The following is a 27,452-nucleotide window of genomic DNA, read 5'->3' on the forward strand; positions in this document are numbered from 1 at the left end:
ACTGTAACAGTCCACAGCAGATAAACCTCCATCACCCACAGATCAGGCATGGAATACCTGAAGAGGTTTGCTAGATGTTGCTGGCCTTTGGAGAACTTTTAATTTAGTCCACTGTTGCAAGTCCCAACTAGCTACATACTATGATCGCTTCCTGACACCTCACAGTGACATTTACATATGGGATGAGTTTAACAAAGTCCATCCCACCAGATTTCTCTGGCACTTCTCCATTTAACCTATGCCTGCTCAAGACAATAAACTTTAAACAAAATATTTAAGAATGAACAACCCATAATAGATAACAGCTAAGTGAACTATGGACATAAATACCTTCAAGGGACCTGCAGAGCGGTTCTACTCTGCCAGCTTCTTGAAAACCGTAAACTGTGCATCTGTTTCTGTTGCTTCTTCATCCATTTCACTGCTCATCGCTGCATCACATAACACGATCACTACACCAAGGTGGTCTTAAGGCACAACATGGAAACACTACCCACACAGGATCAAAGCAAGGACAACACACTTCCATCCACACACCCTACAAGATGTAGCGTGCTACCCACATAGGCAAGCGCTTCAGCATCCCACATAGAGATAGTAAGCCCTCTGTAAATATTACAATACGATCTGTAATGAACAGTTACAGGCCTCCTCTCTGCACTTAGACGATGAACGATAGAGGACTGTATTATTTTCTCTGCCTCCAGGAGTCAACTATTTTTCCTTTTTGGAATCCCTTGTTTGGAAGTTATGTGGTGACTGATAACAACCATTATATTTTACTATGCAGTATGTGTAGAAAGTCTTTAGCGCAAGTTAAGTGTACGCTTAGATAGCAAGATGTCTTTTAGATTGTATCCCACAAAGCTACTACTGTATTTTTACTTAATGCCACTTAGTGAATGCCTTTTTTGTATTTTCAGCTGTGTGTACAGCTAACGACAAATTTTTAAAATATAGAAGACTTGGCTGGATAGCTAGGACACTGTATTGGCAAGTACAGAAAAGGAGTCTAGATTTTAGTTGACCCTTTCAAGGAAGCACGGTTTCAAAAGTTGGTGTGTAACATGTTACATTTTGCTACTTACGTTCCTATAGAGTATACATGGTTCATTAGAGAAGAAGTCAGAGTCTTGTTGTTCTGCATTAAGATGTAAGGAAACCCATATTGAACCTTGAGGTGTTGCTGGAAAGCTGTATAGTGCATTTATAATCAATGTGTTCCTTACTTTTTAATCATCTATAATTTGCTGTTGATGTGGGGATAGTAGGACAATTAGCCTTTAAATTAAAAGCCTCATTCTCCAATTTTATTCCTCACATGTTCCCATCCTTCATAGTTGGTGTATGTGCATAAGCTCTTGGTGTTATGTGAGCCAAGTAAGTAACAATGCCGTACAGTATTCTATGCATACTGCTCTTAATACTCCCCCCATCCTTGCCGTTAACCTTAGTGTTCACTCAGACTTCTGTTGGCTGGATACATGACAATTTGTGTTTAGTATTGTCTGAATTGTTTGGGCCTTGACAGTTAATCACACAAGTTGATTATGCATCCGATTTACATTAATTATCTAAATAAGTGATACATTTTAATGGTCACTACTAAAAACAATTTATAATTTCTATCTTATAGCGGTAGAAGTGACTCAAGGGAGCCATGCTGTTCATTGTAATATTTCTTGAAAGTTTGTGGTTTTAAGATATCCAGGGTCATTTCCACTGACTCGTCAATTGCTATAAAGTCCTCTTTTCCTCCATCTCTGTTTCTCCTCATGTCCTTGGTTCACTCTGTCTCTGCCGCTTCCTCTGGCATTTCCTCTGTTATTCCTTCTGCCTTGTTTCCACTCTTGGTCAACCTGTTCCTGTTCCTCTGTACCCCTTTCAAGGAAGTATTAGGCACCCACTACACCAGTTTGAACTGGGGTTATCGGTAGACAGATTGACATGTTTTGAATGGCTCTTTTTAACTTTGAACTGTGACTCCAGGTTGCAAGACAGAAGCTGAAACTTATACATAACAGAAAGAATATGCCATGTGATAGTTGTGCAATGCGACTAAGAGCAGAGAAAAGAAACATACATTTAAAAATAAAGTTTTTTTTATTGGTATAAACATAAAACATCTTTATTGTTGTTCATACAGTAAAGAAATAAGCCGAAATGCATTGTAGGCCACCAGTGGCATAGGATTCTGTGTGAAAGCCTCATGTTGTACTGACAGATAAGAAGGAAAATGAGCGTGTCGGGGAAACGACCAGTAATACAGATCATAAGGTAAGAGCTGAACGAGATCCAATGATAGTGATATAAATAGGTCTGTTGAAACATAGCGACCAACTAGTAAACTAACAGTCATCCATTTCCTCACCCAGCCTGTGGCAGCCACCTGCCCCCTGAAAGAATCCAGAGATCAATGTAATAGGAAGGCCGCCCTTCACTAATGCTCTACAAGACATGTCCTTTGTCAACAGTCACTAGTGATTTAGGGAAGTTGCAGTCCAAAACCAATGGTCAGATATCATTGCATCAGGAACCCAACCGGGGGTAGGCCACCCGGGGAACACCTGGTCAAAGACATCATCTACACACTCGCCCCCCTGAAAGCCACACAGCACACCATCCCAAACTCTCGTAAATTCCATGGGTCTTCTACCTTGGCACACCTCACAGAGCAAAGCAATCCCCTCCCATGTCACCCAGTGCAAAATGTCCATCTTCCAACCTGGGACCCTCCGCATGTTTCCTGAGCATAGTAAATTCTACGCTTAGCAAGCACCAAGACTAGGCAGTGAACCAGGTTACCGGTCCTTCTTACTGGGCCTGGCTCACAACATACCCCTGGAAGGACATTTAGGGCAAGATAAGACCTTTGCCAGGCTTGTCACCCACCTTTATTGGTCTTGGATGCATTCTGTATGTCCCGTCCTACCTGCCAGGCCAGTGGGAAGACAGGGAAAAGGCTCAAGGGCCCCCTGAAGCCACTCCCCGACGTAGGCATCCCCTTTGAAAGGGTGGGCGTCAGCGTCATTGGTCCATTGGACCCCAAAACTACCCTAGGCAACAGGTTTATTCTGGTTTTGGTGGACCATGCCACCTGCTACCCAGAGGCAATCCCTCGGAGGTCGGTGACTGCACCGGTGGTGACCAGAATTCTAATGGCGATCTTTACCCTTGTGGGATTCCCAAAGGAGATTGTGTGTGACAGAGGCACAAACTTCATGTCTCCACCCTATCATCCTCGATCCAGTGGTCTTGTGGAGAGATTCAACAAGACCTTGAAAGGCATGATCACAGGCCTTCCTGAGGCTATGAGGTGTAAGTGGGACGTCCTCTTGCCATGCCTTCTCTTTGGTTACAGAGAGGTACCCAAGAAGAGGTTAGGGTTCAGTCCCTTTGAACTTGTTTATGGGTACCCTGTCAGGGGACCCTTAAGCATAGTAAAGGAGGGGTGGGATAAAGTTCCCAAGAACCCCTCCCCATGCCCCTCTGTCCCTCCCACCCCCTCCCCCAGGATGTGTTCAGCTACATGTTGGCCCCCTGGAAAAAGGCCAAGAGCAACCTTGAAGCGAGCCAAGAGGTCATGAAACGCTGATATGACCAGAAGGCCACCCTGGTGGAGTTTCAGCCTGGCGACAAAGTTTGGGTAATGGAGCCAATAGAACCTAGAGCTCTCCAGGACCGCTGCACTGGCCCATTTGAGATCAAAGAGCGCAAAGGGGAGGTCATTTACTTAGTGGACCTGCACCCCTAAAGGTGCTCCACGTGAAAAGACTGATGCCTCATTTTGAGAGGAGTGAAGTCAACCTGCTTCTGGTGACGTATGAGGGTGTGGAGGAGGAGAGTGAACCTCTCCCCGACCTCCTCTCTGCCAAAGAAGGTGATGGGTCAGTGGAGGGTGTCAATCTCTCTGACTCCCTGACCCAGGAGCAGTAAGGGGACTGCTACAAGCTAGTTGAGCAGTACTCCTCCCTGTTTTCCCTCACCCCTATACTCTCGCACTTGTGTGTGACTGTGACATGGGAGGCAGTCCCCTGTAAAGAATAAAATGTACAGGTTGTCAGACAAGCTAAAGGCCAGCAATAAGGATAAAGTTGCCAAGATGCTGTAATTGAGAAGTCAAGCAGTCTCTGGTCCAGCCTTGTGCTGCTGGTGCCTAAGGCTGCTGTGCCGAGTGCCAAGCCATAACTTAGGTTCTGCGCGATTACCGGTGTCTCGATTCAGTCACCAAGAATGATGCTCATCCCATCCCTGAGCTGATGAGCTTATTGACAGACTAGGCGCTGCCAAATTCCTGATTACTTTTGATTTGACATCAGGGTACTGACAGATTGCCTTGCCTGAGGGAGCCAAAGAGAAATCTGCCTTTTCAACACCTGAGGGACATTACCAGTTCAGGGTAGTGCCCTTTGGCCTGAAGAATGCCCACCACTTTCCTTTGGTTGGTAACAGGGTCCTGGCTGAAAAGGATGCGTTCTGCGCCACCTATCTAGGCAACATTGCTGAGAAAATGTTGTTGGCATCACATTTATTTTGACCATATATAACTCATTGTGTCTGGAAACCATAGTTATAATATATTGGTTCCACAACAGGAGCAAGAATGTTAATAAACAATATATGCATATTTTATACACACACACCTTATGGTATGACTGTTTATGAACAAAGACTCAGGCTACTTACCATCAAAATGGGATTTGAAGGTCAGAGTGGAATTGTAATGATCTAATTTAGCTATTTTATGTTTCCCATAGGGCAGAGATAGCAAAGGGAGAAGATTGACAGTAACAGACAGCATGAACATGTTGATTGTAACATTACAAAACGAACAATGGTGCATGTACAGACAGGAAGGGACAAAGATAGACAAGGAAAAGATAGCCAGAATCACTTGAGGTGTTACATGGTGTATAAGGCATAGCAAATGCTGTGGCCTTCTTTGCCAAATGAAAGTAAACCTCTATCTTCTATTGTTGAGGCAAATAAATCTTACTTCAGCAATTTAGCTGACCATGATTCACTCACTTCATTATAGAAAGAGGCACTTAATATAACCTAATTGGCAATGAGGCAGTGGTTTGTGAAGCCACCTTGAACTGAAAGTGAATCCAAGGCAGTCCATGCAGCTCTTCGAAGACATATGTAATCAAGTTGGCTAATGCCACTACAGCATGTGCTGGATTATGCTTTCTCTGTAAGATCATGGTAAGCTCTATAGAAATTGTTTTTTTGATAGAAACATGTTATGTTATGTTAATTCACTTGTAGAGCGCATGGCTACCCGAAGGCCTCCCAGCGCTAAGGACTATCCCCATAACTAAGAGAGAGAAGTGGCTAGATCTAGAACAGCCAGGTTTTAAGTGCCTTTCGAACATTGAATTCGTGACTGGTTAATCGGAGCCTGAGGGGTACGGAGATCCACAATTTAGTTCCCAAATCGGCCATCGTGGAACCGTCCCATCTAGCCTTTTTGACTCTAGGTAATGTAGCCAGTGCTGCTGACGCAGACCTAAGTTCTCTAGTAGGCTTATAGAAAGTTGCCAAGGTCTTTAACAGAGGAGGACCTCTGTTATATAATGACCTATGGATACAGCATAAGGTTTTAAACTTTATACGCTGTTCCACTGGGAGCCAATGGAGAGATGCAAGGGCCGGTTTCACAGAAGTATGCCTTGGTATTTCTAATAAGAGGCGGGCCGCGGCATTTTGTACCACCTGTAATTTCCTCTTCACATATTTGGGGGAGCTGAGAAACAGTCCATTACCATAATCAAGTCGGGACATAATAATCGCCTGGATAATGAGCCTTTTCGCCAAGGACGGAAATATTGTAAGAACCTTCCTTAGGAGACTCATTAATCCAAAGCAAATAGCAGGGATTTTCTTGGCTTTATGTTCCAGCGTAAGTTGGGGGTCTAACCAAATTCCTAGGCTTTTGATGTACTTCTTGGGGGGAGGCAATTCCCTCAAGGAGCTTGGCAGCAGAAGATTCTTACCCAGACCCGGGTAGTGGCCCAAAATCATTATTTCTGTTTTGTCACAGTTTAGTTGGAGCATACTATCAGTCATTCGTCCTGATACTGCCTGTAGGCAGGAAGACAGTGAAAGTCCCTCCAAGGCTGAGTTTGTAGAGAATGAGACCACTAATTGGGTGTCATCTGCATAAAAAACAAGTGAAAGTCCAAATGATTCCACCAGCTCAGCCAGGGGGGGCCATATAAATATTAAATAGCGTGGGACTGAGAGAGGAGCCCTGTGGCACACCACAGCTACAGTTAAACGTGTCAGAGAAATAAGACCGGTCAAGGACCTGGAATGATCTATCCTCGAAACGAGTGCTAGATCCTCAATTGCAATCTCCTCCATCCTTTGGCCGAGCACATGATGATTACTGTGTTGAAGGCAGCACTGAGATCACGAAGCGCAACAGCCGTCATGTAACCCTGGTCCATACGATTTCTGGCCTCTTCCACGACGGCTATCAAGGCTGATTCAGTGCTGTGTCGAGGTCTAAAACCCATCTGGGTAGGATGAGGGATATTGTTATCCTCCAAACACATAGATAATTGAGTATTAATATATTTATTCTGTATTTTAGAGGGAGAAGGTAGTAATGATATGGTTCTATAGTTTTTGAGCACTGTGGCATCCAAGTTAGGTTTCTTTAGCAGGGGTTTGACTATGGCATATTTCCACTGACCAGGGACGGTGCCCCTAGAAAATGAAGAATTCAACAGTTCAGTCAGAACCGGAACAATGGCAGGAGCCCCAAGAGCCAGTATAGAAGGAGGAGCCGGATCTATCAGGGATCCTGACTTGAGAGAAGTAAGAAACAAGGCAACCTGATCCTGTGAGAGAGGGGTACATTGTGAGATGGTTGCTACACAATTATGAAGATGGTTAGCTTGAACTTCAGACTTAGGCTTACCTGTAGGAAAATTTGCATAAATATAAATGATTTTTTTGTTAAAAAAACATAGCCAGATTGTTACTGTGCTCTTCAGAAGCTACAATTGAGTCCCCATCTAGGGGAGACTGTAGAATGTCTTTGAGCACCTGAAAGACCTCTTTGGAGGAACTGGAAGCTTGTTCAATTCTGTTAGCATAATAGATGCTTTGCGCTGATTTTATTTCTGCATGAAAAAATCTAATCGCCCTCCTGTATTCATCCTTTAATACAGGCACGTAGAATTTTCTCCACCTTCTTTCTAAACCTCTACATTTTCTTTTGAGAAGTTGCAAATGAGGAGTGAACCACTGAGCGCCAGCTTTCCAGCGACTCTCAGTTTTTATCCTATAGGGAAGTAGGGTGTCTAAGCAATCAATGATCCAGTCATTAAATAGATCAGTTCAAGCATTATCCCTGTTGAAAAAGATAGATTTACGGCTTTCCAACATACTAACATTTTGATGTAATATTGGGAAATCTTAAGGAAGAATTAGGGACAGAGGTGACTTAAAGATAATAGACAGTTAATTCTAATCTGCAAAAATCACAATGGCCATTGCAGGAGGGGCACTGTCAGTCACCTTTTCTAGGTGACTTGTTATGCACACAGATAATGGCAGCTCTGTAAAGTACTTACTCAACTGTCATTGCAGAAAAAACACCCTCTCATTTTATTTAGTCTTTTTTTTTTCTTTTTTCAATTCAGCTTCGACACGTACATCCTCAGTCAGGCATGTGTACAGAGATGAAGTAGCTAGCTAGCCTAGATTCACATCAGAATTTGATTGTAATCAGAGTGATACTATATGCTAGTGATACTTTATCTCATGTGTCCACTTAGGAATCTCTCCTAGTTCTTCATCTGAATATGAAACAGCAAAACAAAAAAAGACCAAGTGTAGAAGGGACTACTAGAATGACCAACAAGGCTCTGGGCTGCCTACTTCTGTATAAAGATAACAGCTGTGCTCATCTCAAGACAAACACAAAAATGCCTAAGCAGAAGTGCGAATGTTTAATTCTGTTTTTTTTTTTATTTTATTTTTTTAGTACATTGTAATAACTTATTCATAGCAGGTGTTGGCTGTAGATACAGATGCTTAGCATATCCAGTCATCTAGTATTGGGCTCAGATGTTTCCAAGTTGTATTTCTTCGAAGAACTCTGAGTCATGAGGTATAGTGACTCCTCCTCTACTGTGTATTACACATGTTCCTCAGCTCCTTTGTTAGATTGTTTTTTTTTTTCTGCCATTGGGTTCAGACATCGATCTCTGAGCTCCGTGACCAAAGCTCAGTTCCTCCATCGAGACCCTTGTCGTGCCCTATTCTTAACAACCGTCTACGATGTAGACAATGACATACGCTGGCTGGTGTTAACTCAACTTTCGCCCACACAGGTTCAGCTCGGCCTTCAAATCATTCTTTTCTAGACAGCGACTCTATCTACGACAAACTTCATACACCCGCCGACAATGCGGGATGGAAAAGACACCCTTCAGCTTCTCCCCTGATTGTCATGCCAAGTACTCCAGGCAGTACCAGCACAGGTTTCTAATATCTGTTTGTCCCTGGAACATGACGAAGGGTAGTGTGAGGTGTGTCTGGTATTCCGCTTTAAGAAGGTGCTTCTGCAGTGAAGAGAACATCGTGGGGCCCACTCCACTATGCAGAGGTATACAGAAGATAATGCCTGACATTTTTGGAGAACAATCAACAGAACTAGAACACATAGTCAATGATACCAAGGCACATAAGGTGCCAGTGGACATCTGCACACTGCTGGCTAGCAGTGGTGACAGCTCTGACTCTGAGCCTTATCCATCCATGCAAGTGCACGTTTACACATTGGCAAAAGCCTCCCAGACCCCGACAAACTCTGATACGTTGTCTTCCGGAACCCCACTGCCCTTGGGCCATGGTGGTCCCCGAAAGCAGGCTCAGAACACCTATGCCACTTCTCCTGCAAAACACTCAACAAAATTTGAGAAGTTTAAAGCCTTAAAAGTCTCCTCAGTGCCGGTATCCAAAAGTCCGAGCTCGACAAATTTGAAACATCGCAAGTTGCAGCCAAAGCAAGCACAATCGGTTCCGAAGCAAACTTTGGCACTAAAACACCCAGAGAATCCATTGGCACTGAAACGCCATTCACCAAAGCTGAGGTCAAGGTCAAAGATCGTGTCGACGTCCAAAACACCTTAGACGTCGAAACACACAAACAGGGTCGGAGCCTAGACAAGGGCCTGTTCTACCAATTCTTGCGAAACTTCAAGATACACTGGAAAAGGGACAAAAACCCTGTTTATTCATCCAGACACTGCGAGAGTAAGGGGCAAAACGGCCTCCACCTATATCTCGCACACTTCCTAAACGGAGTTTTGTTTTTTTAAAGAGGAGGTCTTTGGACCGGAGCCACCTAAGGCCCGTAAAAAGAAGAGACAGGACAGAGGCACTAGCCCTATACTTTTCTCTTCTTCCCTTTCTAAGACTCTCTCTCCTCCTCTGCCTGCACTGCCATTACTACAACTGCTGCCACTATCGCCAGTGCCTACACACTACCCAGAACATCTGCCCTCAAAGCAGCCATATGCATCACCTGCACAATCAGCAACAGGTGATATTGAAACTAAGGAGGAGGTACCATGTGATGCACCATATTTTTCAGACCCTGCAGGGGGACCCAGATAATACACAGGACCCATGGGATCTATTTGACACAGATCCAGTACATGGTACCGATCCAGACCTGTATCCATCAAAGCCCTCTCCACCTGATGATGCCACATCTTACCACGGTGTTCTCAACAGGGCAGCACAATACCACAAGGTAGAACATCATACTTTAGAGCATGAGGATGACTTTTTAGTGGAGACACTAAACAGATCACACAAGACAACACAATCCCGCCCCATGTTAAAATACATGCTCAGATCCACAATGGAAATGTTTAAGCGGCGGGTAAAGTCCAGGGTTATAATCCCTAGAGTGGACAAAAATTACAATCTGTGCCCATCAGACCTAGCATATATTAGGGGTCCGATCACCCCCCACCTCCTCCTTCACCCTTTGACTTTTTAATGGTACGCACCCCTTGAAAGAGGGCAAACGACCAGGGCACTGGGGATGCTCCACCCACGGATAAAGAAAGTAAAAAATATGATGCAGCTGGGAAGTATGTTGCTGCACAAGCAGCCAATCACCTGCACATCCCAAATTCTGTGGGTTTACTCTCCTGTTACAACCATGTTTAATGGGTTGAGATTCAGGGGTTATTGCAACACCTTACAGAGCAATACGGCCAAAAGGGGATTCAGTTAGTAGAGGAAGGCAGGACTATATCAAATGCCACTATACAATGTGCACTGGATTCTATGGATACCAGCGTAAGGGAAGTGAACACTAGTGTCCTTATTCGGCATCTTGCATGGCTTAGAGTTTCTGCTTTAAGCCATATGTACAACATCATCTCTTAAACCTACCTTTTGATGGTCAAAATGTATTTGGGCCACAGCTGGATGAAATGCTTGAGAAGCTAAAGAAGGATACTGATAATGCTAAAGACATGGGGGCCCTCCAAACCTTTCAACATGGGGCTTCTATTCAGAGGGGACAATATAGAGGTGCGGCAAGACCTGCAACATCCACTGATTCAGATAATGCCCAAAAAACAGCAAGGCTCCTATCGGGCAAGCTACTTAAGAGGTGCATACTATAGGTCACACACTCTAAGAACAATAGAGGAAGGGGACGTGGTTCCACTTCAGAAGCAACCATACCTGCGAAAAAGTGACCATCTAAGCCCCCTCCCCCCAACATGTAATACCAGTAGGGGGACAGCTACAACAGTATCACCAACAATGGACAAAAATCACCCCAGATCAATGGCTTGTATCATCAAAGATGGGTACTGTTCAGAACTCGCAAACACCACGCCCCACGATACCACCAAGGACCTAAAATGTCACTAGAACATTTTACACTCCTACTTCGCCTCCACAGTTTTCCTCTCCCCTAATGTAAGGGTAATGCCCTGTGGATGAATTGGTCAAGGATAATTGCTTACGCTTTTCCCCCCTTCCTCACTAATTCTTTTCTTTGTGCAAAAGCTATCACTGACATTCCTTGTACTAATCCTAATGGCCCACACATGGGCACATCAAGCATTTGTCACAATCCTACTACAACTATCAGTAGTGCCATACGAGAAGTTATCTCTTTGGCCACATCTTCTAACTCAAGACTAAGGAGGGTAATGCACCCAAATCCCGAACAGCTCAATCTAGCAACCTGGCTCCTGAGATTCTAGAATTTGGACACTGCAATCTACCTGCAAGAATGTATGGATATTCTCAAACAAACATGTAGATCAACTACACAAGCATGCTATGCAGAATAATGGAGCTACCTGTTTTCTCCCCTAAACCAGATTCAGTAGCAGAAAGAGCCCTATATACACTAGATGTTAAGAGGGCAATAATGTTCTACATAGAAAGAAACACGTCTTTTAGAAAAACACAACAACTAATTGTTGCTTTTGCAAAGCCACGCCACGGTTCTCCCACATCCAAGGCAGGTATAGCCAGATGGATGATGCATTCAGACTTGCTACCGCAAAGCAAAAACACCAAGCAGACTTAACTAGGCACCCTGTACTAATAGGCTGATAATGCACTACAGTGAGATCATGAGAGTCCTCTAAAACTATATTGACTGATATACTTGCTAAAACATCCTTTAAATGTTTAAACTTGCATGTGAAAGTTGACGACTGGGAAGCTGTGTTTTTTGGGAAGGTTAATGTGTTTTCCCTGCTGGTATAAAAGCTCAGTATGCTTCCCTTTGCTTGCATGCCTTGCAGACTGGCCTTGTTTCCATGCTTTCCCTAAAGTGAATGGGGGCACAGGAATGCACTACATTTTTCAAACAGGATAATTCACAATTCTGATTGCTCTCTTCAAATATTTAGATTGATCTTGCCATTGTTTTAAGAAGAATGAAAGGTACACAATACAGGGGGGTTGGTCTGTCTGTGTAATGCATCTTCATGATCAATAGGTGTGATGCAGCCATAATAAAAATACCTGTCTTTCATTGCTCCAAGTGGGTCACCCCATAAGCACATGTGAGTTGTGAGACAAATATGGCAGCAATTGCTCATTTCAGGAGAAGGGTCTGAAGGAGAGATTCCCATGGAGGAACTCTGCTAATGTGACTAAATTGATAATGTGCTTCTGCACCATGATGAATGGCTTAGCTATTTCTGTTTTTGTGATTATTTGCAACCATGCCTAATCTTCACAATCAATAGCGTTGCAGCAGTAATAATGGTCCATTATGAACATTGGTGGTGACCTCCACAGTTGCCAAAAGTCACATCCTGTTAACTTTGTACCAGTGGTAACTTGGTTTGAAGTGTTTTGGCGTTTGTTGCTAGCGGTACAGAAAATATCTTGGCATATTCTGGCATTAGTACCAGGGTCATTAAAGTCCTTGTCAGATGTATGCTATAACCTACTGCACCTAGATATTAACTGAGGGAGATCGTGTATTTGACGGCTAGCCATTTTACTGATATTTAAAATTTATTTGACAGGATGACGAGACTCAGGAAAAAGACGAGCATCTGTTGTTATTTGTGAGTTAAGGTTTTTGGTAAGGGAAAACAACAAGATCATAGACCAGACAACCATGATCATCTTAATAACTGTATTAGGATTGTTGCATTTAATCAAAATGTGCCTTGTGTAAGAAAAACAGATTATTGATATATTTTAACCTGAGAAAAGTAAGCTGGGCTGGTAGTTTGGCTTTACTAAGAAGATTCTGATTTTCTCTGCAAAGGGTCACAGTCTGGATGTTTTGGTTAAAGGTTTGCATTGGAAGTGTTGGCAAAAGATGCAGAAAATCCAGAGTTGAGAAACATCGATTAAGTATGTTGAACTGGATTTGTGTGTTCTGTTCCTGGTGTCATCTACCATGGTGTATAGCACAGAAAGTTCAGATGATTCTCTAAGAAGGCCTTTTCCCAGTTATATTTCAAACACACAGTAATGAAATCTGACCCTGGGGCACTCAGTGTTGCCACAGCTCGAGCATGTAGATTTTAGACTTAAAGCGAAGGGACTTTGTCAGCAAATTATTATCCCTTTGATTCTGAACTTATTTTTGGATTTAGACAGAGGGAGCAACTTAGAAATATCTTAGATAGCTACGATAATGAAAAGTTTCCTAGCTATCGTAATGGAAAGTTTAAATTCTGTTAAGGACATTGAGGTGAAAATTAGGCTCATCTTTCTTCACTTTTATTTCCAGCAGCCATTAAAAAACTGTGTTTGCCAAACTACTTTTCCCAGAGACATCGGAAAAATAAGAGGCAACAGTTAAACCAATCAGCTTCTCTAGATGCTGGTATAAGGTCCTCTGAAGACTGTCTCTATTCCTCTTTCTTCCGGCGAACACAGCCACTGATTCCTCAGACTAGTCTTGTTTTCCCAAATCCATTACTATTAAAGAAGAGCCACATGAGAGTCCATACTCAAATAATATTTCCAGAAGCAAAATAATCGCACATGATAATGCAAGAAAAACTATATTATCAGAGATTCATCAGTACAACATGCCATCTCATAAACAGGAAAATCACATACTTACACATAAATATGAAGCAACACAAAATGCGAAGGTCAGATAAAGGCAGACGACCATATAGGTTGGGTACAACAAATTAATAGCTCAGTGTGGGCTAATCCACGCCTCCATGTCTTTAATACAATTCAAACTTTCCGTTAAGATAGCTAGGACATTTTTCATTCTATCTCTGGACCGGAGGTAACGATTAGGCAGGTTTAAAGCTGGTTCACTACCACTGATGTGATATTGTGGACTGGCTTAAAATAAAATTGCTTAAAAGTAGAGACGGAGGACCAATCTGCATTAAGAGTATCCACCAGACAGGCTTCCATTGAAAAAGCCTTAGAGGCCATGGCCCCTCTGACCAAATGCACCCCAAACCTCTTTGTATCTGTGCCAGCTTACTGCATGGTACCCCTGACTTATTTGGCAATGGTGGGGGAGGATACAGCTGTGTGAGTGTTTGTAAGTGCAATGAGTAGTTGGCGTTCCCCCGAGGTGCGAAGGTCTTTCATGATAGCTTCGTAAGCATTAATGGCTCTTACCACACATAAGTTGGGGGCAACTGGGAACATGGGATGTGAACCCACTCTGAAATTAGATTTGGTCTCTTAGAAACATGGAAAGTAACCCCATCTGGGGTAAATACTCCCCCTGTTATGTCCAGGGCTCCGACATCTGAAACTCTGACAGGAGACTAGGCTTAGTAACATCGCTACTTTCACCGAAATCTGTTTCCGAGACAGATATTTGTGAGAACCAGGATTTGAATAGGTTCAGGAATTTGTTCACATCCCACAAGCTAGAATACCTTTAGTTCCGGTAGAAGGGAGAGTCTAATACCCCAGAGACGTTTACAGACCAGAGGATGTTTACCCTCTGGGTCACCATCCACCAAAGAATGCCGTACTAAGAAGACAAACTGACTATGTTGATAGATGTATAAGCCTTGCCCTTCGAGTCCAAGGAAGCTAGAAAATTCAGGCTATTCACAATATCAGTCCCCACAGGATTCAATTGTCACTGACCACACCAATCCGGCCATCAAAACCAAGCTGAACGGTAGCACTTGGTTGTGGTATCCATCCAGGCATTGGAGAGTAATAAGGCAGTGTCTTGAGTAAGATCGGGGACTTTCCAGCGTTCCCAGTAGTCCTCCAGGCATTGAAGTGGGGAGACTTTAGCAACACAAAAGGATGATGAACTGAGTGCTGAAACTTTTCAAACACTCACCCCCAGTCACAGATCTGGGTTTAATCCATAGTTTGTTTGCTCACCATGCTACCCCTGTTTGGACCTAGCCATATGCAAATCAGTCTTTACCTTGTTCCCCATGGGAACAGTCCAGCCTGAACTGCCAGGTCCTCCCTGGACCGGAAACGTGCATCCTGAGACCGATTTCAGGATATCATCTTTCATCAGCCAGGCTAGCTTGAATCCAGTGGCATAGTGAGCACGAGACCCACGTGTGGGTGTACCCTTCCTACTTAGGGCAACTTTAGCAACACAGAAGGATGATGGACGGAGTGCTGAAACTTTTCAAACACTAGCCCCCAATCACAGATCTGGGTTTAATCCATTGTTCTTTTGCTCACCATGCCACTCCACTTTGACCCTGTTCTTCATGGGAACAGTCCAGCCTGAACTGCCAGGGCAGGTCTTCGGTGTACCGGAAATAGGCATCCTGGGACCGTTTCCAGGATATCACCCTTCATCAGTCAGGCTAGCTTGAATCCAGAGGCGCAGTGAGCACGGGGCCAACGTCTGGGCATATCCTTCCCACTTAGGGCAACTTTAGCAACACAAAAGGATGATGGACAGAGTGCTGAAACTTTTTTCAAACACTCACCCCCCCACTCGCAGATCTGCAAAAGAACAATGGATTAAACCCAGATCTGTGACTAAGGGTGAGTGTTTGAAAAGTTTCAGCAAAGGTGAACATTTTCAAAATGATTCACAGTTTTAGGAATGATGGCGAATTATTTGATTTTCTTATTTTTTCTTTTGACTTTTTTGTGGTTCAGATTTCATGAAAGCTGCAATATTTCCATTACCTTTTTCATCTAAACTGAAATTCTAAGAGTATTGAAAAAAGTCTTCCTTTTTTGTTTTCCCTCCCAACCAGAAAGCTTGAAAGGAAGATGCCTGAAGCCATGTTTCCCTTGAAGGATGCAGAGATGGGAGCATTCACCTTCTTTGCCTCTGCTCTACCTCATGATGTTTGTGGAAGCAATGGCCTTCCTCTAACACCAAACTCCATCAAGATCCTGGGAAGGTTTCAGATCCTGAAAACCATCACTCACCCCAGACTTTGCCAGTATGTGGACATCTCAAGGGGAAAGCATGGTGAGCTACTTTTTCAAACAACTTACACATGCACAATTTGTTTTTCAATTATGTTTTGTCATGTTACGCTCTTCTGATGACACTATAATAAAATTATGTTCAGTGCAGGATGGTATAGAGCTCTGGATTTATTGAGATTTTGTATGCTGTATGAGTAAGCCTGAAAGTGCCACAGATTACAACAAGGCTGTAAGTAGAGACTAAAAGATGGAGTAATAAAACCTCTGACCTTCAAATACCTTTGCACTGGAAAAAAATGTTGTCTTTACTTACTGGAAAGTTTGAATTAAATCAACAGTAGTTCTGCAGGAATCCTTGGGCTGCTGTTTAGTCAAGGCCCTGGCTAGACCCCTGTACAATTTTTACCAATCAAATTAGGGCTTTTGGGCAAGCTTGAGATTGGTCACCTGTCCTTCAGTAGCTACAAGGTTAAAATATTTAAATAGCTATTTGTGCTACCATTTCTTTTCTCAGAATTGTACCAGATGTTTAAATTTAATAAATTTGTTAAAATGAAATATTCATCTAACATTAAATACATAGGTAGAGAACACCCTGAAGTTCTATATGCTCAATATTATGGTTGATTATCTTCTCATTAGTGTGTCTTCAAACTAATTGTACACCATTGTCTGTAACCGATTCTGGTGGATGGCTCTCCTAAAAATACATCTCTTCCAAAAAATCAGGTACAGCCTTTGTGCGCAAATGTTCCCTCTTGCCTCTGCAATTAATGATAAATAATAACAGAAGTACATTTCAGAATCTCACCCTCGCAAAAGGATCTAAAGAAAACTTGATCCACTGTTTTCCTGGGTATATCTAAATCTTTCCTGAATAAGTTACTGCTCCAGGGAATTGCTTACTGTAAGAAGTTACATGCCTACCCCCCAAACATTTGCTCAAACATGTTTGTCTCGAACCATCTACCAAAAACCTGCAGTAATCCTTGTTTTCATGGAACTTATACCAATATAGGCTTCATGCCGTATAGGTATAGTCAGAATGTTCTAATCTTTCTGCTGTAAAGTGCCTGGTACTGCCAATAATCTCAATCTCTGAACCACTCCATTTCGAATGTCGGTTTGCCTGCATCATTCCAAACTGCAACACAAGATTGGGGTCTCTCTTGAGGAATCCAAAATGATTGGTACAACATGCTCAAAGATGTGACCTGGAACAAACCATTAGAATTCCCAAGTTAGATACAGATAGATCTGTACTTACCTGGAGCAGGCTGGTGTGCAGCTTTCTCTGGTGGAACCCTGGCACAATGCTGATACTGAGGATTGATGCCTGGAGTTTTTCCTTTTCCTTAGATGGGTGTAGACCCTGTTTGGGGCCAACACAAGGATCAGGGGCTTGTCCACTTTCACATGACTGGCCGCTCCTATTTGAGGCCACGCAAGAGGAAAGACAACACCACACACAACAGACCATGCCAGAAAGCTGGTTTTGAGAATGCTGCACGGGGAGTAGCACAGAAGGCAGGCTTCAGTCTATAGTGTTTTGGGAAGGAGCTTTCTTAATGCTTCAGATAAGCAATCAGACGTTCAGCCCTGCCACAAAAAACAAGTGAGGGATTACAGGTGGTGGCACTCGTGGTTGCAGAGGTCACCAGGACCTCAGAACTTTCTAGGGACATAGGGTTGGGGATCATACTTGCTCACACCAAGGAAAAGACAGCTAAGATGGGTTGGGTCCCCTTGGCTGTGTGATTCTTTCCAAACATGGGATACTTATGATGTTACAGAAGATTCCAAAGACCACTGCAGGAACTGCTGGGATATAAGCCAAAGTGAATGAGGCTATTTTGAAACTGGAAATTATGGTTAAAGCAATAGATGGCAACAGCAGATCAAATCCTTGGAACTGCCTTCTTAAAAAGAGTAAGTCAGTCGAATAACAATCTTGTTCAAGAGAATACATTATTTTTGAACCATATGGAAAGCTAGGAAGCCACCTGAGACCTGCTTTTCTACGGATTGCCAGATTTCCACCTGATGTGAAGGTTTACTACCTCAACGAATTCCCAAAGGACTGTTTAGTGGATCTATATGATTTGGCTGAGAAGGTTTTCAACTTAAAACTGTAGAATTTCACTGGATCCAACTACAAAATGCAAGGTCACTAGGGCGCGGGGTGGGAGTGAGTTGCATCTGTGATAAATGTTTGACTTTGGGAGGGATTGTGAAGAATTCATTTTGAACAGGGTCGGGAAGAAAGGAAAAATGTTGTTTATGGGCTTTCTCATTGTGATAATTCCACATGTGAGTAACAAAACAAAAAATTAAGGAGAGAATTGGAACTAGTGAAGAAGTAATTCCTGGCTCTTTGGGGTGATGGCTTGAGTATTATTCCTTGTCAAGATGAAAGTCACGATGTTGTGGAACTTTGAGTTAAGTGCAGCAGAATGAAAGAAAGCAGAGAAGGAATACTCAATTGGTGCTAGACGTGAGTTCTCAAGGAATTACTACTTTTTTTATGTTGCATCTAAAATAGAAAGGGCATGTGAGAGTTAAGCTAATTTCTTTCTGGTACCCTGTTAAGCTTTTATGTAGATGGTGTGCAAGATGCCCCCTGGTGTAAAGACAGCCAGCAAGGAGTGGGGAAAAAGAAAACTGCTTATGGCATGTGAATCCACTTTCCAATCCAACTGTGATCCAAAATTATGCTTTGTTAGCCTGCCTATCAATGAATGACCTCTATGAATGTTGTTGTAACTTTATGTCCTTGATCTTTGTTTTTGGCAAAAGATCAATAAAGACACCGTCTAAAAAACCTACATCTTCTGTCAAACTGTTTAGCAATTCCTCCTTTTAAATACATCCTTTAAATGCTTCCTCGTTACATGCCATTTCCTACAAATCTCCCAGGTTTGCCTATCGCTCACCACTGACGGCTGCAGTAGTCCACCACCATCACATTTTTTACATGGCCAACTTGCATCCCATACAAAATGAATTTTTTTTGTAGCATAAAGTCCAGCTTAAAATGTTTTGGAACAGCCTTTTCTGGCATCTTTGTGGTAAAAAGTTACATCATATGATTGTGGTCACAACAAACAAACAGGTTCAGTTACAGCAACATAATAACGAAAAATCGAGTGCAGCACTCTGTAAAGTGGTAGAGGGTGATACTCTAAACATTTGGTGGGGTACCAACCAAACATTTAGGGTACCAGCCGCATGTAGAAAATAAAAAATAAAAATGTACTCTCCTCTTGGCTTGCCTCCTCTGCTCCTCGTCCCTCTGTGTGTAGCAATTAAATGCTTCACACCAATCTAGACGCTGCTGTTATGCTGATGATATCGTTAGCAGCATGAGAGCAGGGCCAGGATTGGCTGGAGTGGGCTGCCTCGATGCTCCAGCAGGCACTGGGGGCCTGCGCATGCTCTCCACTTAGCTGTCTTGGTGAGATTTACACTGCGCATGTCAGCCACGGCCCCCTAAAATGACATGCACAGTGTAAACTGTGGAGAGAGCATCACTCCCCTGCTGCCAGTCAGCAGCAGGGCCCAACCCTCAAACACGGCTTGGCTGAGGAAAGGGAAAAATGAAAGGGTAATAAATGTATTTTATTACCATTTTATTTTTCACCTTTTTGGTGGTGCTGGCAGCTCCTCTTCCCTAAGGGAGCGGCTGCTGCTGCTGTAAAGACCTTAACACAAAGTACACTGTTTCTTACCATCCATTCGTCTCTTAAACTAAGCAGTACCCAATCTAATATTGGATGGCAGTCTACTGAGAGGCATTCATCCAGACCTCTAAAATCTGCACACATTCTTAGATTTCTGTTGGGCTTCTTTGAAAAAATAAAAGGGTTAAATCGGCAGAGACTGCTAGCAGTTCAATTTTTCACTTCTCTTGCAGTCTCTGTATTAAGGGAAAACTTAAAACAGCATTTAGTTATTACATGACTAGCCTTGGGTCCATTAGTCTGATCCATAATTCATTATAGTTTTATGTCTGTCCTTTCTCAGGATACTAACTTTTTCCTGAAAATGGTCAGTCACATTTCATGTAATCCTGTTGTAAAATGCCATTATCTGAAGGGTCACTCCAAACATATTTGCCTTTTTATCCTCCATTTTTGTTGCTGTTGCCTTTGTTGAGCTTATGACTCTTGGGCACTTTGCCACTGCTGACCAGTTATAGCATACGCTTCTCCCCTAAACATGGTAACATTGGTGTAGCCACAATTGGCATAATTTATTTAATTGTAAGTCCCTTGTAAAGTGGTAGGCCATATACCCAGGGCCTGTAAATTAAATGCTACTAGTGGGCCTGCACCACTGATTGTGCCACCCACTTAAGTAGCCCTTTAAACCTGTCACTGCAGGGTCTGTGTGTGTGCAATATAACTGTCAATTCAACTTGAAATTTAAAACCCCTTGTCAAGCCTTAAATTCCCCTTTTATTGGATATGTCACCCCTAATGTAGACCCAAAGGAGCCCATAGGGCAGGGTGCTATATAAGTAAAAGGTAGGACATGTACTTTTAAGTTTTGCATGTCCTGGTAGTGACAAACAGCCAAATTTGTTTTTCACTACTGTGAGGCCTACTCCTCTAATAGGCTAGCATTAGGAATTTCTTAACAAACTTTTAAGCTGTAATTCCTGATTACAAAGGAGAAGCTGCATCATGTTTCATATTTTGGGATGGTAATGATAAACCCTTCTTAATGTTAAAGTTGGATTTGTCGTTACTATTTAAGAAATGCCACTTTTAGAAAGTGGGCATTTCTCTGCTCATACTGCTCTATGTGCCTTGCAGTCTACCTCCAGTACACATCTTGGGTGGGTGACAGCCACACTTGTGCATTCCTTCTATACTGTTACAAACACAGGAAGAGTGGGTGAGATGGGGAACTCATCTGCATTCTTATAGCTCTTCCTGGGCACAAAGAGGGAGGGAGAGCTGACACTTAAACCTGAATAGGTGGTACCTGTCCCCACACAAATGGCTGATTACCCCGTACTGGTAGTCTGGACCCAGGGCTAGGAAGAAAGGACCTCTGTGCTCTTCAAAGACCCTTCTTTGAAGTCACCCCTATTTGAAAAGGCACTGCTAGGTCTAAGTACTGGATGTCTGACCCTACCAAATCAGTACAGTACTGGACCTGTGGAGAACTTTGCCAGGAGTAAGGACTGCTGTTCTACAAGGAGTGCCACTCTGCTGGACGGTTGCCCTGGAAGGACTGCTCCCTGCTTGGCTGAGCTGACCTGCTGATCGCTACCCTGCTAAGGACAGGTACTGGACCCATCTCACTTGAACCCAGAGTGACTCCAAGGGCTTGTTGGCTTGTCCCCTGTTCTGACTTCTCAGGGCCATCAAAGACTTCCTTCAAACCTACATCAGAACCAAGACTCTGCAGTCTGAGAGACCTGCCCTGCCAAGTGCAAAACCATTCTTGGGCCCTTGAAAGGTAATTTCTGCAGGGCTGATCCATCAGAACCAACGCATCAATGCTGTTGTGCGATGTAATGTTCTGCAGGTGATATTATGAAGTTTTATGTTCTCTACTGATTGCTTTAATTTGCCTATTAAATCTTTCTTTTTTTTTATTCTCGCTTTCACTCCTTTCTGATCATTTTGCCCTTCCTGTCAATATCTTAACACATCTGGTAGTGACATGCATGACGTTCCTGAAGTTCTCCTATTGTCACTTCCATGGCATCCCCAGAATCTCCCACCACTCCATGAAGTCCAGTTGGTTAGTTCTCTGTTGGGCACCAAGCAGTGGATAAATACCTTAGTTTAACCATGAATGTCCGGGAGTTAGACTACTATATTCAAAACAATATTAGATCACATTGCAAAACTGAAACATTATAATGATACTTAAACTGCAGAAAGGAAGCAAGTAAACTTAATAATAGATGGAAAAGATCATGTATTGCTTAGAAAAGTGGGGTTGTCATAAACATTGCTGAAAAAGCACACCGTGTTATGGCATAAGAAGCTGTTCCATAAAGGAGCTAGATTCTTGCACAGCTGCAGGAAGCTAACACCACACCCCTGTATGCCTTGACATTTAGAAACACTCTAAAAGCTAAACTAAAACTGGTTCCTGTGGGCTCAGAAATGATTCTTGGTGTCGTTTACAACCAAAGACTTGATCCAATCTTAGATAGGCAATTATCCCATAATTGTAAACCGCCTAAAGCATTAAAGATCTTTTTGGTTGTTACAAAATCTCTGCCAGACAAAGTTTTTTCAAGCCAGACTTAACAAGTGCTTGAATTCACACACAACTAAATACTAAACCTAACATTCATTATTTTTCTCTACGCTAAATAGGAAAATAATGCTCAACACCTGGCTCAATCATATACAACAGCTGCTTCACTGGTGCTACTAATTCAGAAACATCTTAAGCACCTTAGAAAATTATAAATCTGTTGGAATCAAACTTATTTTTTTATCCATGTACTCAATGTCATACAGATTTACATTTCATAAAAGTATTCTCATACATATAAGACTTCAGGTATTCCACAAGATAAAATTGGCCAACACTTTTTGCAGTTTAAAATCCTTTGTTAAGGTTTTTAAATTAATTTGATATCTTATCTGAGAAAATAAATCTCTTCCAACTACAGAGGCACCACAATCCCATTTTACTAAAATCTTTAAGATGATTAGCTTTAAATTGAGTGACCACTGAACTCACAAATATTAATTACCAGTGAGTCACATTTCTAACAAGTCACTATTTGGAGACAATTCTGAGGGGAACATCTGCCTACTGGAATTTTATCATAGGTCATTTTATTCAGTGTTGATCATTTCTATGGATTTAGCCATGACAAGTTAAAAACATTGTTTTTTTGTGAGTATGTTTTTGACGGGGGTAGAGTGAAAGCCATGACGCTATCAAATCTGAGCACCAAGTTAACACCTTCAGCACTTGATGGTCAGGTTGAGAGCTCACCAGTCAAAGAGTTAGTCATAGTGGTGGTTTGGATAGCAATTCATAACTCTGTAAAGCAAGCAATTACACTAAATAAACCAATGCTAAGTTAGTACATTTCAAAATTAAAACATAGTTTGATTAACACAAAGCCAAATATTAAACATATAGTACAAATGTCTACAGTACAAACCAGAACGCTTTTACCCCTACTAACAAAGCCTGTCGGCATAAATTATGTGAAGAACCTTCCTTTAGTGTTTGCCACGGAATTCTCAATGTAAAACCACTTCCTACTGTATTTGTCACAGAGCTCACTATGTAAACAACCTTCCCAGTTTTTTTGTCAGACAGTAAACAATGTTAAGCCCCTTGCTACTGTATACAACATTAGGTCTGCCTTAGCAGTGTCTGTTAGTTATTAGCAATGGCACTAATTCATAGGCATGCTAAAGTAGCTGCAACTCAAATGCCTAAAAGGAGATAAACAAAGGGGCAGATCCAAAGCCCCTTCTCAATACTGCTTCCTAAAGCTCTTTCTGGTGATTGTATGAGCACTGTCCTAAAGTTAGTGGGTCTACCCAGATCTTAAAATATGGCATGATTGATTAAATTCTTAAATGTCCAAACTACATTGACTAAATATTTGGAGCAATAGCTCCCTTCTGTGAGATTAGAAACCTTCTTGCAGCTCATGCATAGTTTTATGGGCCTCACTGAAAGTTTTCATTAAAACACAGTAATAATATGATTAACAAAAATAAAAAATCTTACTTCATCTGAAATGTTTAGAAATCAATATGATGGATATGGAAAGACAGAATACGTCTAGGCATTTATTACAAATGCTAAATCTAAGAAGCTTGCAGTCTAAATACAACAGTTTGCCAAGTAACATAGCTGGCACAGAATATACAATTCCCTAGCTATCGTAAAGGAAAGTTTTAATTCTATTAAGGAGTCAAGGGAGGGGTATGCAATAACTTCCTCCATTTTATTTCTCAGCGGCCCAACAACAACATAACCAACAACATTAAAAGGCTACAAATCTCATGAGCATTTGGTTGCATTCATTCAACCGATCAACCAATTTTTTTTGTTCCAGGAGGACAGTACTTTTCAGTCATAGCCACGTAAGCCCGAAGGCACCTAACCACACACAATTTTGGATGGAAAGGTAAAGCTGGATCTGGTATTAGTTTTGGTTCTCTGAGAGATAGAAAATGAGACCCCCCTTCCAGAGTAAAGCGCAATGATATCAAGAGCTTGCGCATCTGACACACTTCTACAGGAGATCGAGCATAATAGCATTGCTAACATACCTGACAATTCCCTGTGTAACAGATATTATATTGCCATAACAAAAGGCGCAGAACCACATTCACATCCTATAAAGAACCATACTGTGGTTCCGGAGGAGTGTACAATTGGACCCCTCTCAGGGGGAGGTGATGAAGCCCCCCCCGGTACTCTGTGGAAAGGTAAATGACCCCATGAAATGGCTGATCTACAAGCATTAATTGTGCGGCACGCTGAACTCTCGCCTTCCAACGGGGAGAAAAAAATTCACAATATGAACAACATCTGCCCCCATGGGATCACGATTGCACACACCGGCGGTGAACATCTGTGCCAAGCTGAACCATATCGCTGGATTGCAGAATTGGCCCAGGCTCTCTTGATAAGTAATGAAGCTTGTGATAAAAGACCTGGGACATCCCAGCACCCCCTGTAATCTTCCAAACCATCAACTGGAGACTGTCGTCCTGAACCACCTGGTGCAAGTTGCTATGAATGTCTGTTTTAGAAATGGGGTCTCTGGTTGGCAGTCAGTTTACACTCTGTCCAAGCAGGGACCCTCACTCTAGTCAGGGCAATGGAGATACACACTTAAGATAACCCCTGCTCACCCCCCCTGGTAGCTTGGCACATGCAGTCAGGCTTATCTCAAAATGTGTAAAGTATTTGTACCAACACACACAATAATACAGTGAAACACTACAAAATAGACACCACACCAGTTTAGAGAAATAGCCAATATTTATCTAAATCAAACAAAACTAAAACGACAAAAGTCCAGCATACACAAGTAAAAGTTATGAATTTTCAAAGTAAATAGAGTCTTACTCCATAGAATACAATGGAAACATAGGTTTTACTCAAAGTACCACGTTTACATAAAAAAATAAAGCACCATGTGTGAGCGTGCGTCAGAAAAGTCAGATGGGCTGATTCCTTACTCGCAAGTGAGGCCATGTGTCATTTCTTCACCGGTCGAGTAGGCGATGCGTCAGGTTTCCTTCCCGCAAGAGAGCAATGTGTCAATTTCCAGACAGGGCACCTTGGATCCGCGCAGGTTCACGATGACTTTGACACCCATCGATGGAGCATGTAAAATTCGGCTGCATGTTGATAGAAAACCGGCACTGTGAGGGGGTTGTGTCATTTTCAGATGCCGGAAGCAGGTATTGCGTTGTGTCTCCAGCTGCGATGCAAGGTGATGCATCGATTTCCCAGCCGCGAGGTGGGTGGTGTGTCGTTTTTACAGCTGTGTTTCAGGTGGTGCATCAATTTTCCCTGAGCGGCATCCTGTGCCTGGATTTCAGCCTTTTTCTACCATCTTCACCTTTCAAGGGCCCAGGGACTGGATAAGGGACTACCTGGCGGGGCAGGAGTCTCAGCAGAGAGTCCAGATGCTTGCAGAGGAAGTCTTTGATGGCCCTGAGACTTCAAAACGGGAGGTAAGCTCAGTCCAAGCCCTTGGAGATTCTTCACAAGCAAGAATATGCCACAAAATCCAATCTTTGACCTCTTTCGGACCGGAGAAGCAACTGCAGGCCAACCTAGCAAAGCACATTCACAGGCAAAGGGGCAATACTCCTACTTCAGCTCTTCTTGTCAAAGGTTCCTCTTGGTTCCAGAAGTTTTCTGAAAATCTGGGGTTTTGGGGCCACTACTTATACCCCTTTCTGCCTTTGGAGTGAGCAAACTTCAAAGGAAAGTCTCTCTTGTTCACAAGATCTTGCCTTGCCCAGGCCTGACTCCAGACTCGCACCAGTGGGTTGGAGACTGCATTGTGTGAGGGCAGGCACAACCCATTCAGATGTAAGTGACCACTCCTCTCTCCACTCTAGCTCAGATGACACATCAGGATATGCAGGCTACAACCCAGCTCCCTTTGTGTCACGGTCTAGTGGAGGTTCACAAACAGCCCAACTGTCAGCCTGACCAAGACAGGAAATGCACAAGCAGGCAGAGTCACAGAATGGTTTAAGCAAGAAAATGCCCACTTTCTAAAAAATAGCATTTTCAAACTAACAATCTGCACTGGAAGATGTATTTTTAAATTGTGAGTTCAGAGACACTAAACTCCAACTAAACTATCTGCTCCCAAAGTGAAACTACACTTAAAGGATATTTAAAGGTAGTCCTCATGTTAACCTATGAGAGAGATAGGCCTTGCAACAGTGAAAACCGAATTGGGCAGCATTTCACTGCTAGGCCATGTAAAACACATCAGCACATGTCTGGCCTTTAACACAATTGGACCCTGCCCTTAGGGCTGCCTTGGGCCCACCTTACAGGCGGCTTACGTGTAGTAAAACGGAAGGTTTGGGCATGGCAATTGGGTACACTTGCCAGGTTGACTTGGCAGTGCAAGACTACACACACAGGCACTGCAGTGGCAGATCAGAGCCATGTTTACAGGGCTACTCATGTGGGTGGCACAATCAGTGGTGCAGGCCCACTAGAGCATTTGATTTACAGGCCCTGGGCACCTCTAGGGCACTTTTCTATGGACTTACAAGTGAATCAGATATGCCAATCAGGGATAAACCAATCACCAATACAATTTACAGAGACGGGATATGCACTTTAGCACTGGTTAGCAGTGGTAAAGTACCCAGAGTCCTAAAGCCAACAAAAACTGGTCAAACAAAATAGGAAGGAGGCAAAAAGTTTGGAGATGAGCCTGCAAAAAGGGCCAGGTTCAAAAGTCTGTCGGAAGAAGAGTCTGGGGAAGTGGGACTGAAACATCCATAGAAAGTTCGAGAGGAACTAGTGTAAGAAACTGGCACCTTGTTGTAGTACCCCCCCAAACACACACACACACTTTTTGCTTGGTTTCCGAAAGTAACTTGGACTGGAGGGAAGTGCACTGGAACCCTGCTAACCAGGTTGCCAGTGCCAGTGTTATTTCCCTAAAAACATTGTAAAAGTAATTTTTACACCTTTAGCTACCACTATAAGCCCTCAGTAAAAGGTACTTAAGTACCTGGTGCATGGTGTACTATGGGCAAGCCCCTGGAGACAGCAGCACTAATTGTGCCACCCACTAGGGCCATGTATCCAGATGCATCCAGCACTGCCATAGCAGGCTGACTGTTTTGGTGCAAACCTAACACACAAACTTGACTTGGCACACTATCTGTGTGCCCTGTTAACCACACACTGCATTTACTATGGGTAAGACACCCCTCTAGCAGGCCTTACAGCCCTAAGGCAGGGTGCTCCATATTATATGTGAGGGCATTGCTGCACGAGCAATATGCCCCCACTGTGTCCTTGCCAAACTTGGGACATAGTGAGTGAACAGAGCAGCCATT

The 27,452-nt window shown here is 42.9% G+C and overlaps 1 protein-coding gene across 2 annotated transcripts in view; it reads left to right on the forward strand.

Moving 5' to 3' along the window:
* The window catches only part of TBCK (TBC1 domain containing kinase), a 1,319,282-nt gene that overhangs the window by 6,431 nt on the left and 1,285,399 nt on the right, over positions 1-27,452 (forward strand). For both annotated transcript variants that reach the window (XM_069241253.1, XM_069241261.1), the window contains exon 2: positions 15,708-15,928. In XM_069241253.1, coding sequence (XP_069097354.1) covers positions 15,724-15,928 — 205 coding nt within the window. In that variant the 5' untranslated portion in view covers positions 15,708-15,723. The remainder of the gene's footprint in view (positions 1-15,707; positions 15,929-27,452) is intronic.

Source organism: Pleurodeles waltl, chromosome 1_2 (assembly GCF_031143425.1).
Source record: "Pleurodeles waltl isolate 20211129_DDA chromosome 1_2, aPleWal1.hap1.20221129, whole genome shotgun sequence".
In the NCBI taxonomy this organism is placed as follows: Eukaryota; Metazoa; Chordata; class Amphibia; order Caudata; family Salamandridae; genus Pleurodeles; species Pleurodeles waltl.